Here is a 20,892-nt window from a genome sequence, read left to right on the forward strand (position 1 = left end):
TCCTTCCTCCACTGCAGTAGGCATTGCATAATTCAAATGTAAAGTCTACACTAGCTGGGATATACATTTGCCATGAACTTTCTTTTTTCTTTTCTTTTGCCTTTCCACATTAAAAACATTCAGAGGCATCCCATTCCAGACCAGGGGACGGTTGAGATATCAGTGGGCATCAGTGATTTCCTAGATCAGGGTTTCTCAAACTTGTCCCTCCAGATGTTTTTGGACTACAAATCCCATCACCCCTAGCTAGCAGGACCAGTGGTCAGGGATGATAGGAACTGTAGTCCAAAACCAGCTGGAGACCCAAGTTTGGGAAAGCCTAGAAGGTCTGAGCTGCAGGAGAAACTGTCGCTCAACAGCAGAGCATCTCCTTTGGCAGGTCAGTGTGGACAATACTAAGCCAATGATCTGGTTCAGGATAAGGCAGCTTCCATTCCAATTTACATCAGCCCTTCCCTCAGAACCTTGAGGACTAGACACTTACTATTAATTTTAAAGGAAGTGCCGTAGCTCAGCAGTAGCGCTTCTGATTTGTGTGCACGAGGTCCCAGGTAGGGCTAGGGAAACCCCAAAGAGCCTCTGCCAGTCTGTGTGGGCATTATAGAGCTGGATGGGCCATCCTGGTCATAAGGTACCGTATTTTTCGCTCCACAGGGCGCACCAGACCATAGGGCACACCTAGTTTTTAGAGGGGGAAATAAAGGGGGGATTTATTTTTTTTCTCCCAGCCGCGGGGCTGGGGCGGGGGAAGCCCGAGCTTCCCCCAACCCCAGCCCCCAGAACAGGCTGCTATCCGCAAGCCTTCGGAGCCCGGCGGGAACTCCTGCCGCGCTCAGAAGGCTTGCGGATAGCTGCCTGAAGCCTGGAGAGCGAGAGGGGTCAGTGTACATCGACCCCTCTCGCTCTCCAGGCTTCAGCGAAAGCCTGCATTCGCTCCATAGGACGCACACACATTTCCCCTTCATTTTTGGAGGGGAGAAAGTGTGTCCTATACAGCGAAAAATACGGTAGCTTTCTAAGCCATTCCTGGGCCAGCCTGCCGATTCTGCTCTAACCACCTTCAGCTAAATGACCGGTTAACAGGTGATGGGAAAGACCTTTCTCCTTCTATCAGAGACCCTGAAGAGCAGCTGCCAGTTGAGGAAGACAAGAGCTCCCCAACCTAGTACCTCTCCTCCAGCTGTGCTGACTGGGGTTGATGGGAGTTGTAGTCCAAAACAGTCGGAAGGGAGCACCAGGCTGGGATAGACAATGCTGAGCTGTGTGGGGTAAACAACCTAGTCCTAAGCTTCCTATCAGCAGAGGTTGGTCCATTAGGGCAAACTGGGCACTGCCCCGCTTACCTCGGCCTGCCGAGATGTTGCTGGAGTACAACTCCTCAGCTAAGCCGGCTGGGAGTGATGGGAGTTGTAGTCCAACAGCACCCACCAATCCCGTCTGATGCACGACCGCCACACCCCTGCAAAGTAGCCACTTAGCTTCACCCTGGCCTCGCCATCTGCCGTCTTGGCTGGGAAGCTGCTCTCAGCATGTGTAGTCCACCTCCCTTGTACCTTTTTTTAGCGCAGCTCTGTGAATTACTCACTATGGACTAGAAGCCTGAAAGCCAGCTCCGATCCACTTCAGTCTTGCTTTTGAAACCGCTTCCCCTCCGCTATGTTATGGTTTCCTGGGGCCTTGTTTGGGCTCACGCTCATTCAGCTGACACTGCTTCTCTCCAGAAAGCAACCCAGAACACACGTTCCCCTTTCCCTACCACCCCAAAAGCCGCTTGCTGACTGCTGCTTCTCAGGTGGTCGGGGGCCCTGGGTGACCTTTCACAAGGCTGAAGGCATCAGCCGTTTGGATGTGTCCTCCTCCAGTCCATTTCAATGGAGCCATAAAGGAGGACCCATGAAACAACAGGACAGAGATGAGCATAGTCTTGGTAATGTTCCAAGTGATCGCAAACACATGTGGGGTGTATTTACACCAGGGAAAGCGCTGTGGATTTAAGTTCCAGGTGATCAGAGGTATAGGAAAAGACCTGATACTATTTCTGCAGAAGGGTACCTGTCTCCTGTTTTATGCCCGATCAGCATAAAAGGAGATCTTTTTACCCACTGAGAAGACATCTTCTCACCCTCTGTGCTGACCAGAGACAAGCAAAGGGAAAGGACATGAGTCGGCCACTGAAGATGGGCTCCTGGGGGTCAATCTGGAGAAGGACCAAGAAAGAATGATTCTGCATGCTGCAAAGCTAAGCATTTAGGAGCACTGAAAACATAAGGTGCTCCAGCTTCAGAAAAACAACAAGTTCTGCTACGTGGAACGGAACTTCATGGAAAACGCAACGTCAGTCTCTCCAGCGGAAGATATTATTGGAGCCGTCCAAAATATTTACGTGCACAGAAAATAGCAGATCTGGCTGAAAGTCAACACAACGGAGATCTGCATTGATCGCTGCAATGCATCTCTATTTATTCTTATTCTTGTATCATTATAATATTATGGTATATTCTTAGAAGGTTGCATAATCTCAGAAGAGGTGAGTGGCTGTGACTATCACAAAGGGAACTCTGCACTTCCAAATTTGACGCTACACAACTGCAGGTGACGGGCTGCAGAAGCCTTTGGCCGGCAGTTCCCAAGCCAACGGGCGGCATACCGGTAACGAGTTGGGCTGCCTTGCCAGAAGCATCCGCCACAGGGGGAAGGGGGGGTGTCCCATGACAGCATTGATCCCAGCACCGTCATCATCAAGGTTGTGACCTCAGGGCCAAGCGAGACGTGGTGTTTGTCGTGCACTTTGACACCACACTGCTGTCATGGCTAAAGAAAACTAAACAGCTGGCAAGGGGAGGGCCTTGATGCACTGGGAGCATGTGGGGGGGCGCAAAGGGACCCCACACACCGTGGTTCCAAAAAGAATCAGCACCCCATGCGCTTGCTATTCACAATGGGAGGAAAATCCCAGCGCCGTCTCTCTAAGAAAAGAGGCACCGGAACTCACCGCGAATGCCTCCCTTGTTCTCTTATAAAGGCAATGGCGACACATGAGAGGTGCCAGAACTGAGCTCCGGCAAGTTCCAGCTGGGGAAAAAGCCCTGGAAAAACCCCACCTAGCAATGGGTTGTCTGTGTCTTTAAATAAGCAGCTCTGCAAAGTAGGCTGGCGTGCTTAGAAGGCTAAACCTCACGATAAGTTGGAAGCACAAGAGGTCAGTAGGAGCACAAGCAGCGGAGGGGATGCTTGACCCTTCCCCTTCCTCACGTTTGTCCACTCAAAATCATCATAACACACACACCCTGCTGTTTTTCCCTTGTCAAGGAAAAAGATGCAGGGGTCCTGTATCTTTTCCAACACGGGTGAAAAAGCAGCTGGAGGGAGGGAAGGGGGGGAAACCAACGGAAAGGAAACGAGTTAAGCATTTCCCCCCTGCCATTCTCTGCTCCCAGCTTGCCAGATTTGGGGAAGGAGCGTAGCTCGGCGGCAGAAAATCTGCTTTGTATGCAGCAAGTCCCAGGTTCAAGACCTGCTGCCAGCCAGTGGAGACAGCATCAATCGGTCCTTTGTTCAGATCCTTGAGGACTAGGACCTTATCGTTATTTTTTAAGGGATATGTGGACGAGAACCTGCTTTGCCTGCAATAGATCCCAGGTTCTGGGATGGGAAAGCCGCCCATCTGAAACCCCGGAGAGTCAGCTGTTTCCCTTTCTCCTAACTGCAGCCTCCAAAACTGCTTTGCAGTTTACAAAAGTGGGGGGCCCTCCGTGTGTCTCCCACATAAACGTCTAGTATGGGCCTTCAGTGTATCTTAATCTACATATCACTGTGTAGTTCCTACATCTACCTAGTTCCTACCTGGACAATGGGGTGGGGATCTGCTTTGGGGCGGCACTTCATCAATTAAACAGAGCAGCTAATTTTGGAAACTGCGAACTCCAGTTCAGGTAACGCAACGTATTCAGAAGTCGCTCCCCAGTGAGAGAAAGAGAGAGAGAGGGAGAGGAGTTATCTGGGTTGAAGCTTGCCCTCTCCAGGGACTCACACCAGAAGGACGGCAGCATGACGGCCAGCAGATGGAATAAAAACACCCAACAAACGTCCTTTGTCTTTTGGGTCCACGCCTTTGCCTGCTGCGCATTCGGAACGGCGTGCCGGGCATGGAAAATGAACGTGCGCAACCGTACAGAGATACATATATTTTAAAAAGAACAATATTCGTGTGTTATACTGTGGCTGCAGCATGCTGTTATCGGTGTGTGTGTGTGTGTTTTCCTCTTATAGGGGCAGGTTGTGTAAAAGCACCGCGGCCCCGTGAGCGAGAGGAAGGTGGCCGGCCTCTGTGGCGGCGCAGCAGAAACGCTTGCGCACCTCCCTTGGCGACAAGAAAGAAGGGAAATAGAGGGGGGAGAAGGGAATAAAAGTCACGGGAGGGCAGGAAACGAGGCGCCGCAGCCTGGTTCAGAATTCATCTTCAGAGCTGTCCGCTAGAAGCATCACTCGGTCTTGCATGCTGTTGAATTCTCTCTGCTGTGGTGGGGAGAGAGAGAGAGAGAGAGAGGAAGGGGAAGACATCAGCGACAAGGAATGAAACCTTCTTTCATCTGCTTGTTCCCCTCCCCTCCTCCAAACTCCCTGCCTGGTACATTGGCACATTTAAAAGGGGTGGGTAGGTCAGAAACTGCGCTTAGGTTCGGGCCGGACTGTTACGATATGGATGCAACGCTGCTGCAAAGTGCTAGCTTGAAAACAAAACATGATGGGAATGTTGGGACTGTCCGTGGGAAACAGAGGGACAGTCATTTCACAGTGCGAAGCACCGGAATTACCGTATTTTTTGCTCTATAAGACTCACTTTTTCCCTCCTAAAAAGTAAGGGGAAATGTGTGTGCGTCTTATGGGGCGAATGCAGGCTGCACAGCTATCCCAGAAGCCAGAACAGCAAGAGGGATTGCTGCTTTCACTGCGCAGCGATCCCTCTTGCTGTTCTGGCTTCTGAGATTCAGAATATTTTTTTTCTTGTTTTCCTCCTCCAAAAACTAGGTGCGTCTTGTGTTCTGGTGCGTTTTATAGAGCGAAAAATATGGTAGCTCAGAGTGTAATATGAGCTGTACAGAAAGTACAGGAAGTGTTAGCTACTAGACTGCTGGAGTTTGAAGAGAGCAGTCATGTTTTTTGTAATGCTGCAAAGACAGAAATAAAGGCATGAAAATACGTTTCTGTCTATCTCTTTCCCCTGCCGGGGGGCAAGAAAGAGGGGGGGTGTTCTTCTCACGCTGAGAAGAATCGCCTATAGCGACCTTGCCTGTGTTTGCTGGGGAATGCAGCCAGGGAGGTCATCAGAACTCAACTCGGGTGCCTGGGAGGGCTGCCAGCTTCTCCCGATAGAGGCTTGAATTACAACAAGGACTGCTAGAGTGCCAAAGAAGATGGACGTTGGTCCTTCGGGAAAATTTCTGATGAAACCTGAAGCAGGAGTCCCAGCTTGCCCCGTGACTTGGGTGCCATGCAGCGTGCATGGCCCTGGCACAGAAATCTGTGGGTGCCCGGCCCCTTCATGGGGAATTTTGCGGGTGCTCAGGCACCCAGGGCTCCAGGGAGTTGGCACCTATGGCCTGAAGGTTACACTGGTTACAACCATAAAACATCTCTAGCCATTTCCTGTCATTTCCCAGCCTATCTTTCCTTGACAGCCTACATTTTCACTTAACTTTGCTGCAACTCCTTGGTTTATATTTCCCGCCATTCCCACCCCCCTTTCCCCTTTTTAATCTGGTGTTCATAAGTTGATCCCCGCTTGTATATTTAACATTTATTCTGCTCTTTTTGAACTATTTTTTCCAGTGATTCCCACTCACTTACTATTATTTTCTCGTCCATATTCCTCATTGCAACCGTCATATTGGCTCATTCTATAAATTCTATTAGTTAAAGTCTATTAGTCTTCCAAAGCAAGTACTCTATTCCGAACTTAAAAATGGAAAGCGTAATACTGGTGGTCAACAAAAGAGGTTTAAAGACTGTCTCAAGGCAAATCTTAAAAAAAAATGTAGTTGTCAGCATGTTTCCAAGTCCCCCCAAAGTTAAGAGCCTCCTTAACTCCAGGTTCTCCCAGGCCCACTCCAAATTCAATCTTCCAAAACAACGGCTTATGCTCCTGCAGGACTTCGGATCTCTCCATTTGTGTTGCTTGGGGTGCGATCGCAGCCTCCTCTATCTTCATCTGCCCTTGCACTTGCCTAGTCGATCCAGTTTCCTGAGTTGGTCGCTGTATAATTTCTATGTCTCCTGTTAATCCATGTTCACTGGCTACAGCAGTCATCAAGTCCAACTTCTCTTTCATCGAATCCGTCTTCTCATGCAACTGCTCCAGCAAAGCATTTGTCTTGCAAAAAGCAGACACCAAAACTTCCTCCCAACACATTTCTATTCAAGGTCAAACGACTGGTCCCATGATCCCAATCTCACAGCTGTAAGGTCTCCAAGTAAACTGCAGCAACAAATTGACAGGCTCCCTCTAGGGGACACAATTTCTATTTGTATCAATCTTTTTGAAACATGTCCAACAAAGGAAAGTTACTTTCAATTTTCAAATACTTTGTTTCTTTAAAATGCAGAAGGCAGCATTGAAGTCAGTTTGGTTCTCTTTTTAAACTATCTGTCAAAATGCTCCACGTACAATCAATGGACGTCTCCAGCAATTTCTGTCCTGACACCCCGTTCCCAGGTTGGAGACGATGGAAACTTATTTTCCTTTACTCCCTCTCCTGCAGGCTTAAACAGTCAGATTCCCCCCCCCTTTTCACCTGCTTCCAAGGGGGTTTTATTAGTTGTAAATGCAGGAAATTCCAACCTTTAAGGCAACTTTCCAGGCTATTAGATTGTAAGATTTTTGCTTCAGTCTATTTACAAAAAGCGGGAGGCGGACTTCCTGTTTTGAACCTTCCCACTTCGGAGCCTAATTCAAGTATTTCTTTTTTTTTTTCATAAAAAATTTATTGAAGTTTTCAAAAAAATTTTAAAAAAAACAAAAAAACAAAACACACACACAAAAAAAACAAAAGCAAACATATATCTTTCATTAACATTTTTCCTTGACTTCCCCACATCTCCTCTTCTTGTATTCCAATTCAATTTTTAGTTCAACAAGTTCCTATCCCCAAATTTTACCTTATTATATTTAAATCCTTTTGTTTAACCAATTTTGACATAAATCTCAATCTTGATACATCAAATCTTATTCTTAATACCTTTTTCTAAAGTCGACCCCAATTCCATTTCACGATTTCCCCATTTTAATCTAAAATAGCAAAACAGATTATTTACAAAAAAGAATATATTTATACCGCCTTTGGATACCCAAAACCCCACTCCCCACTTTTCCCGGTTTCAATCCCCAACCAATGTCCATCAATCCATCTGGTATCAGCCTGGTGATCTCACATCCGAGGCCCTTAAATCTCTTTCCTTTCCTCTCTGCCGGTTTTTCTGATAGTCCTTTATGTTAAACACCAGATCTCGGAGAAGCTCTGTCCCCATAAGGTCCATACTTCTTCCTGCCAGGCCACCATATTTAAAATTGTAATCCAAATCTTGTTTTTTACTTCTTTTAAGACCAAATGTCCCAAAAACTCCTGCTTCCACTTTGGTTAAATTTATCTTTCCCTTTAAGTCCATCTTTACAGGCCTCTGGCCTGCCAGGTCTCCATATTTATGATTGTAATCCAAATCTTGTTTTTTGCTTCTTTCTTTGATCCTCTGCTGCATTATAGCTCCTCCTTCCTTTCCCTCTAAGTTGTCATATGTAGCTTCTTCAAATTTCTCAAGTTCCTTTTCTTGTTCAGCTGCAAGAGTTATTAGTTCAAGGGCACAGTCTTTTTGTTCTGGTACAGAGACTTGAGTCAAGTCCCTTCCAATTTCCACAGGTTTGTTTGCTTTTTCATTCAATATTATGACATTTTTAGCCAAAACAATGCTTTGTTCATGAAGTTTTCCCAGGCTTCGAAATATCTTCTCGAGTGCCGTCTGTATTTTTCCACTTACAGCCATTCTGTAATGTCCCAGAGCCCCCTCTAGGGGAGTGCTGGTTACTTAGTATTCCTTCCAGTTGTAAATCCAAAAGTCCTTTATTTTCCTTGGTTTTCGACAATTTGTTACCTATATGTAACCAATATAACCAGCCGAGGCAATAGAAACAAAGTTCTCTCTCTTTTTTCCCTCTCAGCTTTGACAGCTAATTTGACAGCTGTCAAAGTCTTTTAAATCTCTCCAACAGGCTCCCTCGCGGATCGCTCCCGGGTCCTGGGGGAGGGGTATCAATCCACTTTCAAAATTAATTCTTATCCTCCAGCACATTCACTTATACTGCCAAAACGTGAAATTAGTTACTTTTGACTTCCCACGAAGAAAATGTTCTTTTCAACCTTAGTTATCTAGTCCTTGCTTTAAAATGTTTACAAAAGGGGGAGACGGACTTCCTCTTTACGCCTTCCCCGCTCGTGCCGAATCAAAAAGGGGTGATTTTTAATGTCCAATTTCCGTAATACTCACGGGTTGTTACTTTTAGTCCAAATTTCAAAGGAAGAAGTCAGCGCTCTCCAACCATGGCATGCGGCTTCGCTTTGCGGAGACGGGTAGACAGCTCTCAGCTCCGCGCTGCTCACCCCCGGTATGTTCCGGAGCCTTTAAAAAGGCTCCTTTGCAGCGGGGGGGGGGACGCAAATGGAGCCCGCCGAGCCTTCAGTTCACAGGCTTCCCCGCCTGTGATTTTTTTCGGGTCCCCGCTTCGCCGTAGCGGTAGAACCCTAGCTCCACGAAGCAGATTTCCTCCGGAGATCGGAGGAAATCCGCCATTACAGTTGCTGGCGCTAACCGGAAGTATTTCTTGATCCAATTTTCCGTTTTTACTCACGGGTACTTGTTTAGAGTCCAATTGTCAACAGGAAAAAGTCAGCGCTCTCCGGCGATGGCTGTGCGGCTTCCCTCCGTGAAAGTAGCAATCAGTTCGCAGCACTGCACTGCTCACCCCACTTTGCTCCGGAGCCCCAAAATGGGGTTCCCCGTGAGTAGGGGAGGCGCTCCTGGTGCTCTGCCGAACCCCACGTTCCCAGGCTCCCTCCGCCTGGGATTTCTAGCAGGTCCCCACCTTTGCCGCGGTGGGAAGACCCAATTTCCACGGAGCCCGTTCCCCCGATCGGAGGAACTCCGCCATTCGCCGATGGCGCTAACCCGGAATTCCCACTCACTTACTATTATTTTCTCGTCCATATTCCTCATTGCAGCTGTCATATTGGCTCATTCTATAAATTCTATTAGTTAAAGTCTATTAGTCTTCCAAAGCAAGTACTCTATTCCGAACTTAAAAATGGAAAGCGTAATACTGGTGGTCAACAAAAGAGGTTTAAAGACTGTCTCAAGGCAAATCTTTAAAAAAATGTAGTATAAACACCGACAACTGGGAAACACTGGCCTGCGAGCACTCCAGTTGGAAAACAGCCTTTACAAAAGGTGTCATGGGCTTTGAAGACACTCGAACTCAGGACACAAGGGAGAAACGTGCTAGGAGGAAGGCACGCTTGGCAAATCCACACCGTGATCAACTCCCGCCCGGAAACCAATGTGCCCACTGTGGAAGGCCGTGTGGATCCAGAACTGGCCTCCACAGTCACTTACGGACTTGTTGTTAAAACCGTGTTTATGGGAGACAATCTTACTCTGCTACGAGGGATCGCCAAAGAAGAAGAAGTAGAAAATTCTATTAGTTTAAACAGCCACTGATGGTTTGTCGGTGTTGCCCAGGCTTCCTCAAACTCGGCCCTCTAGATGTTTTTTGGCCTACAACTCCCATGATCCCTAGCTAGCAGAACCAGTGGTCAGGGATGATGGGAATTGTAGTCTCAAAACATCTGAAGGGCCGAGTTCGAGGAAGCCTGATATTGCCCTTTCCGGTCTGAATGGCAGAGCGGCACTTTCCACGAGCCAAAATTGTCCGGGGCCTCAGAGAATCACAAAGGCTGAGCAGCTCTGGGGGGGGGAGGTGTTTTGGGAGCCTACCTTTCGCTTATGTCTCTTGAAGCCGTTCCTTCGCCGGCGGTTCATGATCTTGATGCTGTAGAGAGCGCCCAAGATGAAAAGGGCCCCCGCAATGCCAACCCCGACGGGCACCAGCATTCCAGACATGTAACCAGCCTGCAGAAGAGGGGAGGGAAAAGAGGCCACTTCAGTGTTATAGGAATTCTAAGGTCTTATATATATATAATAATTTATAATAATTTATTATTTGTACCCCGCCCATCTGGCTGGGTTTCCCAGCCACTCTGGGCGGCTTCCACAAGATCAAAAATACACTAATATGTCATATATATATATATGTTCACAAATGTACAATGCAAACACATACATAAGTATACAGTCATACTCGGGTTGAAGTAGCTTCGGGATAATATTTTCGGGTTGCGCAGTAACAAAGCACGTTACTTCTGGGTTTCGCCGCTCGCGCATGCGCAGACGGGCAAAATGCTGTCACGCACATGCGTGGACGCGGGTCACGTTCGCATCCAGAGGTACCACTGTATAAACCACGGGTATGAAATAGTACAGGAGAACAATCCTGAAGCCATTTTGACTCAATAGCACCCTCCCCTGCTGCTGTTTCCAGCAAGAGGGGCTGCTGCCTCTGAAAGTGTTGAATGGGATCGTGGATGTTCAAGCAAGAATGGGGAATGAAAATGGCAAGTCTAGGAAAGAATGTCAGCACATGGGAACGCTATTCAGGCTAGGTAGCTGTTTTGGTGGTGGTGGTGAAACCAGGAGTAGTCAGGAGATGAGTAACACGCCAAGAGGATGGGATACGAGGGACAACCAAGATTGGAGATCTGGGGGAACGCCCAAAGATGCTCCCGCAGGTGATCTCTGTGACTGAGCTGCTCTGGCAGAACCATCTCCTTAGCACAATGTTGAAACACTCCCATAAATACCCCACAATCAATACCGGTTCAAACACAACAGATGGTGTGTTGCCAAAATGAAGTGCAAATCAGCCCTTAGTCTGGGGGTGAGGAAACTGTGGTCCTCCAGGTGTTGATGGACTCCAAATCCCAGAATTCCCAGCTGTTGGCAGTGGCTGATGGGACTTGGGGCCTTAGCAGCAGTAGAAGGACCACAAACGTTCTCCATTTTGGCTAGCGGTGATCAGCATGGGTGTCTTTTGGATTACTCCGATCAGTTGTGATCAGCGTGGGGAGCAGCTGACTTGAGGACCAGCACAGTCAAAATTCTCTGGTTCTCAGAGAGGAGGATCAAATCCAGAGACTCTCAGCAAACGGTGTCAGTGCTTCCAATTTTCTGCAAACAGCAGAAGGTTGTCACCACCATCCTTCAAACCTATGTCAGGATCTGGTCTCCAAGCAAAAAGCACACCAAGAACTCAGGCCAATGTAAGTTTCAATAGCTGATGAAGGTGAATATATTGAAAACGGGCCCTGTCCTGGTTTCTGATCCATAACTGACTTCTGACTTCTGCTCAATGATTGAAACTAAGACCTCCATGTCAAATCTTACTATGGACTAACATGAACTTATCTCTACTCATAAACTCTTATCTCTAATTCTGTAATGAATTATGTTGTTGTTGTTTAGTCGTTTAGTCGTGTCCAACTCTTCGTGACCCCATGGACCAGAGCACGCCAGGCACTCCTGTCTTCCACTGCCTCCCGCAGTTTGGTCAAACTCATTCTGGTAGCTTCGAGAACACTGTCCAACCATCTCATCCTCTGTCGTCCCCTTCTCCTTGTGCCCTCCATCTTTCCCAACATCAGGGTCTTTTCCAGGGAGTCTTTTCTTCTCAGAAGGTGGCCAAAGTATTGGAACCTCAGCTTCAGGATCTGTCCTTCCAGTGAGCACTCAGGGCTGATTTCCTTCAGAATGGATAGGTTGGATCTTCTTGCAGTCCATGGGACTCTGAAGAGTCTCCTCCAGCACCATAATTCAAAAGGATAAATTCTTTGGCGATCAGCCTTCTTTATGGTCCAGCTCTCACTTCCATACATCACTACTGGGGAAACCATAGCTTGAACTATACGGACCTTTGTTGGCAAGGTGATGTCTCTGCTTTTTAAGAAGCTGTCTAGGTTTGTCATTGCTTTTCTCCCAAGAAGCAGGAGTCTTTTAATTTCGTGACTGCTGTCACCATCTGCAATGATCATGGAGCCCAAGTAAAGTCTCTCACTGCCTCCATTTCTTCCCCTTCTATTTGCCAGGAGGTGATGGGCCCAGTGGCCATGATCTTCGTTTTTTTGATGTTGAGCTTCAGACCATGATGTTACACATATCTTTATGAGTCTGAGTTTGTAATCTCTGTTAGACTTTGTAATCTCTATTTGAGTTTGTAATCCTTGTCAGAATACATACTTTTGAATGGATTAGTTTTTGACAATTGACTATTGATTTGAGAGTAGAGACTACTCCCACTATTGAAACTTACACTGGCCTGAGTTCTTGGTGTGCTTTTTTCATGATCTGCTCTCCAGCTGCCCATCCAAAAGGACCCCCTGAACCATAAACCACAAATTTCGCCCTTTGGGAGCCCTGGTTTCTGAAAGCGAAAGACAGCACCTGCCTTCAAACGCAAAGCGAGACAAAGATAGATCTCCCTACCTTATCTTTCAGCTTTTCCATCCAGCTTCTCACTAGAAAAACAACAACATAAACGTTAATGGCAGTCATAAACCTAAGAGCAGCACTGTAGCAGCAGCAGGGCGTGAGATCGAAAACCAACTTTGTTAAAAGTTACTGCAGTTTGAATGGCGGGGATTACACATATCTAGATTCAAGGAATGCAGGGAGAGGAGGTCAAGGGGTCCCCTGCCCTCACTGCCAAGCCCCCCTGCAGCCATGCTCCCTGCACATCATAGGCATGCACGCAGAGTTCCTTCTTGCACTAATTTATTCCACGAAAGTTTCTTCTATGGAGTCATACCTCATGTTACGTTTGCTTCAGGTTACGTTCTTTTAGGTTGCGTCCCGCGGCGACCCGGAAGTACCGGAAAGGGTTACTTCCGGGTTTCGCCGCTCAGAAGCGCAAAATGACATCACACGCATGCGCAGAAGCGCCGAATCGCGAAGACCAGTGCAAAAGGGAGAAAATCATTTTCTCTCCCAAGCAGCAACAGATGTGGGGGGCTTTGAACCACGATTTGTCTCACCTGCCAGCTTAGCAACGTCTTTCCTGGTGGCACTTACAAACCATCTGTGCTACTTTCCGAGCGATCAAAGCGCCAGAACGGAGGGAGTTCCTTTCGCTAAGCCTACACAGAAGATAAAGCGAGGCTCCGCTTAGGAACTCACGCTGTGATCGCATAAATGAAAGGCTGTCCTTTCTGGGGAAGAATCAATGGGCTTCTATCCGGCAAGAGGCTTTGATCAAGGGGCAGATGTTGATATCAGAGATACAACATACACACACACACACACACACACACACACACACAAAGGGTGCTACTATGAAGTTTATTTGACAGATGTGGGCATGAAAAGCATCTCACCTGAAGTCAGGTGACATTACAGGTAAAGGTAAAGGTAAAGGGACCCCTGACCATTAGGTCCAGTCGTGGCCAACTCTGGGGTTGCGGCGCTCATCTCACTTTATTGGCCGAGGGAGCCGGCGTACAGCTTCCGGGTCATGTGGCCAGCATGACTAAGCCAGTTCTGGCGAACCAGAGCCGCGCACGGAAATGCCGTTTACCTTCCTGCTGGAGCGGTACCTATTTATCTACTTGCACTTTGTGCTCTCAAACTGCTAGGTTGGCAGGAGCAGGGACCGAGCAACGGGAGCTCACCCCATCGTGGGGATTTGAACCGCTGACCTTCTGATCGGCAAGTCCTAGGCTCTGTGGTTTAACCCACAGTGCCACCTGCATCCCATGTTAAGTCCAGTCAAAAGCAACTATGGGGTTGCTGCACTCATCTCGCTTTCTGGGTCATGTGGCCATCAGAACTAAACCACTTCTGGCGCAACGGGACACCGTGACAGAAACCAGAGTGCACGGAAACGCCGTTCCCCTTCCCGCCACAGCGGTACCTATTTATATACTTGCACTGGTGTGCTTTCGAACTGCTAGGTTGGCGGGAGCTGGGACAGAGAAACAGGAGTTCACTCCATTGCGGGGATTCGAACTGCCAACCTTCTGATCAGCAAGCACAAAAGGCTCAGTGGGCCTTAGCATTATATATACCTTGGCTACTGAAACTTCACACACAAACCCCACTGCTGACACAGTGATGTTTGACTATGTTTGACGTTGCTGGAAGCTGCCCAGAGTGGCTGGGGGCAACCCAGTCAGATGGGCGGCATCAAGTCAAGTAGCTGGAAGGAACCCTGAGGATCATCTTTAAAGCCCTAAATGGCCTTGGCCCAGTATCCCTGAAGGAGCATCTCCACCCCCATCGTCCAGCCCAGACACTGAGGTCCAGCTCCAAGGGCCTGTAACTTGGCTTCTCGGCGCTGGATCTCAGTGTCCGGGCAGAACGATGCGGGTGGAGACGCTCCTTCAGGTATACTGGGCCAAGGCCGTTTAGGGCTTTAAAAGTCAGCACCAACACTTTGAATTGTGCCCGGAAATGTACTGGGAGCCAATGTAGGTCTTTCAAGACCGGTGTTATGTGGTCTCGGCGGCCGCTCCCAGTCACCAGTCTAGTTGCCGCATTCTGGATTAGTTGCAGTTTCCGGGTCACCTTCAAAGGTAGCCCCACGTAGAGTGCATTGCAGTAGTCCAAGCGGGAGATAACCAGGGCATGCACCACTCAGTTGAGACACTCAGGCAGGTAGGGTCTCATACTGCATACCAGATGGAGCTGATAAACAGCTGCCCTGGACACAGGGCTTACACAACAGAGGCTCATTCTGACAACGGAGGTTAAACACCCTCCTCTAACTCAGACTCATTTTCTTGCTTTCGGTCTCCTTGTCTGCTAAAACGAAAATTGGCAGGGACCTGCCTTGCCAAGTCGAAATAAAAGATCTGGGTACTTCAGGCAGGGAATAGATTTTCTATATTTCTAAGCATGAGAAAGTAAGGAAAACGAAATATGAAGCTATCCTCCCAACTCCAAAGATTGCACAGGTCAAAATCGAATAATTTGTTGAATTGTGTACACGGAATATTAATAGGGTTTTTTTTCAATGAAGACGAGTGTCTTTAATTATACGTGTAGCTATAGGAACAAGTTTTGTCTTTTTCAACTGGAAGTCCTTCTTCGGCACATAATTTTTCTTGTGTAACTTAATTAATTGCCAATAATGCTTTCTCTTTTTTTGGAAAAAAATCAAATGAAAGAACAGAAGGCAGGCTATAAAATATTTGCAATTCCTATAATCACCTGTGATCCCTGGCGGCTTTCATTAGGTGTGACTCAGCTCTCGAACATCCATTTTCCAATAGGGCAGTCAACTGACAAAATCATTTTTAGTGTATTAGTCACTGCCTTTCTCCAATTAATCAATTTAATTGAAATCAGTTTCCTTATTATTCAATACCCCAAGCGGGTGCCCTTTCTGAGAGAGGAATTGTGAAAAAACTTTAGATTTAATCAACAAAAGTCATCATTCCCTGTTAGACAGAAAGATCCCTTATTAATATTACTTTCTCTTCTCTCTGCTTTTTTATTCTTTCCCCTTGATCAGTTCGGTGCAGTGTTACTGTTTGAGCCATTAGCCATAACAACATGCGGCACAGTGTGAAATCTTGGCTAGGCACCAGCCAGTCGCTGATTTAAAAAACACCCGAATGCTAAAGTCCTAATTTACAACACGATCGTGAACAAAACTGAATTTTGCTAGAGGCAGAACAAAAAAAGCCACATGACGAGCTACCTCGATGTTTACTGTTAGCAAACTTTCTTAAATCTTTCTTTTTAAGGTAGACCAGTATTCACAGTTATTCAGCGCCCCACGTTTTCCCCATAAAAACCTGCTCTTTAGCATTCATTCATTTAGCGCCCAGGTTTTCTGTGGATTGCTGTTTGCTCCAATTGAGCTTTAAAGAGCAGGCTTTCGCAGGGAAATCTCTGGAGGAAAAGAAGAAGAAGTGGGGGTCGATTTCTTACAAATGCAGAACTGGTATTATGCGGTACCTGGAACAGGGATAAGGCTGTAGGGAGACAATTATTTCTCTCAGATAAAACGCCCAAACTTTTTTCAAAGAGGGCCAGATTTGATGAAGTGAACATGCGTGACGGCTGATCAGAGTTGCTGAGCTTTCTTTTGGATTGAAGTTCTTGAGCTTTTTTTACAATTTTACCCCAAAGCTGTTGAACTTTTTTTAGGATTGAAGTTCCTGGGCTTTGGGGGGGTTACCCCAGGGACATATACTGCCACAGGGGCCAAATTAAATCGACCAGAGGGCCGGATTAGGTCCCCAAAACGGACTTTGGACATGCCTGCGGTGTAAGCCCATAACTTACGGCATGAACTGTGGCAACTTGCAATGATGACTTTTTAAAAAGATTAACAGGGTTTAGGGGGAATATTAACCTCCCAGCTTTGGGTTAATAGCAAAACGAAATTTCCATCTAGGTTTGCAATCTTCTTCTGATAAGAGAGAAGGGGAGGGCGACACACCACACATTTTTTTTTAAACAATTTAACTTTTAATTACAATTGCTTTCACTTGCATTCCAGAACTGTAACTGTATTGGTTCATTGTACTTTTAAAAATTAAAAAAAATCATTCTGTATACTTATTTTTTATTATTATTAAAGATCTTGTTGATTTACAAAAGTGTGTGCAATGTCCCTCTCTCGTATTTTTTCCCCCCATGTAACATTTTTACAAATCGGTTTCATTTGTTGAGACATTAGGAAGAAAAGGGGGAAAGAGGTAGACGGAGGAAAAGATGAGTGCCCCAAAATCCAACTATTCTAGACAATAACCATACGAGAAATAAGTAAAATAACCAAGCAAGTATTAGAAACCACCCCAGAATTGGCCTTACTAAACATCTTCCAAGACAATAATGCCCACTTACACCACACCACACATTTTAAAAAGCAAAGACAACCGAGTAAAACTGTGGTAGAAAACCTTCCCACATTTTACATGAAGCCTGGATAGCTCAGTGGGTTAGAGCATAGTCCTGATAACCCCAAGGTTGCAGGTTCGATCCCTGCATGAGACAGCTGCACATTCCTGCATTCTACAATTCTATGATATTATTATTTTTATTTACTTTACATTAATATCCCACTCTTCCTGCCGATAGCACAAGGTGATATACCTGGTTCCCTCCCTCCTTGTTCTTACTGTCGCAGATGGCTAGAGATGGTGTCTAGCTCAAGGTCATCGTATGAATTTCCCAGCTGAGTGCGGGAGCCGAACCCGTGTCTCGCAGGTCCTAATCGGATGCTGGCCGCACACCATGCAAAACAATTTATCAACGCATTGTGTCAGACTTTTGACAGACACTTCCTGGTTCCCTTAATCACAGGGAAGCTCCTCTCTCATGAGCGCCGGCTTTTAACATATCCATCACGGGACCGAGTGAAAGCAATAATTATTCCCCCTTTCCCCGTTTAGAGAAACGCTGGGGCTTTGTAAACACAGAGTGGTGTTAATGTGACATTTCCCACCAAGGCTGCAATTACAACCGCAGCTATTCATTAAGATTCAAAGGGATAATGGGGGATAATGAACCAGAGCAGAGTTTGCGCAACTGAGTGGAGGAAAATGAAAATTTTTGGTTTTTTTAAAAGGTGAAAGTGTCGCTAAGATCTCATGAGTCATTCAGAAGCTCAGAAGCTCGTGTGGGAAATTGAAGTCAAATATAACCAGAGGGCACGGAGCTAGTTAATGCATGAAAGGGTTAAGACCACAGAGGTGTATTCCTAGACTCAATTAGGCCACGCCCCTCACCTGGAAGGAAGGAAGTTACGTTTCTTCCTTTTCCTGTTCTCTTTCGCCATGTAAACTCACCTAGATAAGGCATGCCTGAACCCCCCCGCTACAAGCTCAGATCTGCATGCTCAGAGCTATTTCACTACATTTTGTACCTTATACACGACAAATACAGACACGCAGGACTCTGGTCTCCACAGGACGATACAGGGCTGGATTTAGGTTTGATGGGACCCTAAGCTACTGAAGGTAATGGGGGCCTTTATAAGGAAGTAAAATATTTAATATAATTATAATATTTATATATAGTATTATAGTAGCACCCCTTCATGGATCACTGCCTTGCCGTGGTGAAGGGGCTTGAATAACTCGGAGAAGCTATGAGCTATGCCGTGCAGGGCCACCCAAGATGGACAGGTCATAGTGGAGAGTTTTGACCAAACGTGATCCACCTGGAGCAGGAACCGGCAAGCCACTCCAGTATTCCTGCCATGAAAACTCCATGGACAAAGACAAAAGGTATATAAAAGTTATGACGCTGGAAGATGAGCCCCTCGGGTCGGAAGGCGTCCAACATGCTACTGAGGAAGAGCGGAGGACAAGTACAAGTAGATTCAGAGCTGATGAAGCGGCTGGGCCAAAGCCGAAAGGACGCTCAGTTGCGGATATGCATGGAAGCGAAAGGAAAGTCCAATGCTGTAAAGAAAAATATTGCATAGGAACCTGGAATGTAAGAACCATGAACCTTGGTAAGTTGGATGTGGTCAAAAATGAGATGGCAAGAATAAATATTGACATCCTGGGCATCAGTGAACTAAAATGGACGGGAATGGGCGAATTCAGTTCGGATGACCATCATATCTACTACTGTGGGCAAGAATCCCATAAAAGAAATGGAGTGGCTCTCATAGTCAACAAAAGAGTGGCAAAAGCTGTATTGGGATGCAATCTCAAAAATGATAGAATGATCTCGATACGAATCCAAGGCAGACCTTTTAACAACACAGTAATCCAAGTTTATGCACCAACCACTGGTGCTGAAGAAACTGAAATTGACCAATTCTATGAAGACTTACAACACCTTATAGAATTGACACCAAAGAAGGATGTTCTTCTCATTATAGGGGGTTGGAATGCTAAAGTAGGGAGTCAAGAGATAAAAGGAACAACTGGCAAGTTTGGCCTTGGAGTTCAAAACGAAGCAGGGCAAAGGATAATAAAGTTCTGCCAAGAGAACAAGCTGGTCATCACAAACACTCTTTTCCAACAACACAAAAGACGACACTACACATGGACATCACCAGATGGGCAGCATCGAAATCAGATTGATTATATTCTCTGCAGCCAAAGATGGAGAAGCTCTATACAGTCAGCAAAAACAAGACCTGGAGCGGACTGTGGCTCAGATCATCAGCTTCTTATAGCAAAATTCAAGCTTAAACTGAAGAAAGTAGGAAAAACCACTGGGCCGGTAAGATACAATCTAAACCAAATCCCTTATGAATACACAGTGGAAGTGAGGAACAGGTTTAAGGATTTAAATTTGGTGGACAGAGTGCCTGAAGAACTATGGATGGAGGCTCGCAACATTATACAGGAGGCAGCAACGAAAACCATCCCAATGAAAAGGAAATGCAAGAAAGCAAAGTGGCTGTCCAACGAGGCCTTACAAATAGCGGGGGAGAGAAGGCAAGCAAAATGCGAGGGAGATAGTGAAAGATACAGGAAATTGAATGCAGATTTCCAAAAAATAGCAAGGAGAGACAAGAAGGCCTTCTTAAACGAGCAATGCAAAGAAATAGAGGAAAACAACAGAATGGGAAGAACCAGAGATCTGTTCAAGAAAATTAGAGATATGAACGGGACATTTCATACAAAGATTACCATAAGAAAGGACAAAAGTGGTAAGGACCTAACAGAAGCAGAAGACATCAAGAAGAGGTGGCAAGAATACACAGAGGAATTATACCAGAAAGATATGGATGTCTCGTACACCCCAGGTAGTGTGGTTGCTGACCTGTAGCCAGACATCCTGGAGAGTGAAATCAAATGGGCCTTAGAAAGCACTGCAAATAACAAGGCCAGTGGAAGTGATGATATTCCAGCTGAACTATTTAAAATTTTAAAAGATGATGCTGTTAAGGTGCTACACTCAATATGGCAGCAAGTTTGGAAAACTCAGCAGTGGCCAGAGGATTGGAGAAGATCAGTCTACATCCCAATCCCAAAGAAGGGCAGTGCCAAAGAATGCTCCAACTACCGCACAATTGCACTCATTTCACACACTAGCAAGGTTATGCTTAAAATTCTACAAGGAAGGCTCAAGCAGTATGTGGACCGAGAACTCCCAGAAGTGCAAGCTGGATTTAGAAGAGGCAGAGGAACCAGAGACCAAATTGCAAACATGCGCTGGATTATGGAGAAAGCTAGAGAGTTCCAGAAAGACATCTACTTCTGCTTCATTGACTATGCAAAAGCCTTTGACTGTGTCGACCAAAGCAAACTATGGCAAGTTCTTAAAGAAATGGGAGTGCCTGATCACCTCATCCATCTCCTGAGAAATCTCTATGTGGGACAAGAAGCTACAGTTAGAACTGGATATGGAACAACTGATTGGTTCAAAATTCGGAAAGGAGTACGGCAAGGCTGTATATTGTCTCCCTGCTTATTTAACTTATATACAGAATTCATCATGCGAAAGGCTGGGCTGGATGAATCCCAAGCCGGAATTAAGATTGCCGGAAGAAGTAAACACTCTTTAATATTAGATAGCAGGTGCAACAGCTTGACCTGCATTCAACTGTGCTGCACTGCCGTCTGCAGCCGCATGCCGCATGTTGCCATGTGACCAGTCCATGCAGAATGTAGGCACCCTATATATAGAAAGGAGCAAACCAGTGATATTTGAGGGAGCAGGCTAGCAGCCGGGGCCCATAACTTACATCACAGGAGCCTACAGAACACCAAACACTGTTGCTGTATGTAGGTTTTAATTTTTTTTTTTATCTTATATTTTGAA

General features: G+C 46.3%; 2 protein-coding genes across 5 annotated transcripts in view; one reads left to right on the forward strand and one right to left on the reverse strand.

The window, feature by feature from the left end:
• Window positions 1-20,892, forward strand: part of TBPL2 (TATA-box binding protein like 2) — a 246,019-nt gene that overhangs the window by 140,177 nt on the left and 84,950 nt on the right. The window lies entirely within an intron of this gene.
• The window catches only part of ARMH4 (armadillo like helical domain containing 4), a 57,723-nt gene continuing 40,494 nt past the window's right edge, over window positions 3,664-20,892 (reverse strand). For all 3 annotated transcript variants that reach the window (XM_083613600.1, XM_083613602.1, XM_083613601.1), the window contains 3 exons: window positions 12,640-12,671; window positions 10,039-10,173; window positions 3,664-4,515 (listed from right to left, as the gene is read on the reverse strand). In XM_083613600.1, coding sequence (XP_083469726.1) covers window positions 4,447-4,515; window positions 10,039-10,173; window positions 12,640-12,671 — 236 coding nt within the window. In that variant the 3' untranslated portion in view covers window positions 3,664-4,446. The remainder of the gene's footprint in view (window positions 4,516-10,038; window positions 10,174-12,639; window positions 12,672-20,892) is intronic.

Source organism: Podarcis filfolensis (genome assembly GCF_964270895.1).
Source record: "Podarcis filfolensis genome assembly, chromosome: 1".
NCBI lineage: Eukaryota > Metazoa > Chordata > Lepidosauria > Squamata > Lacertidae > Podarcis > Podarcis filfolensis.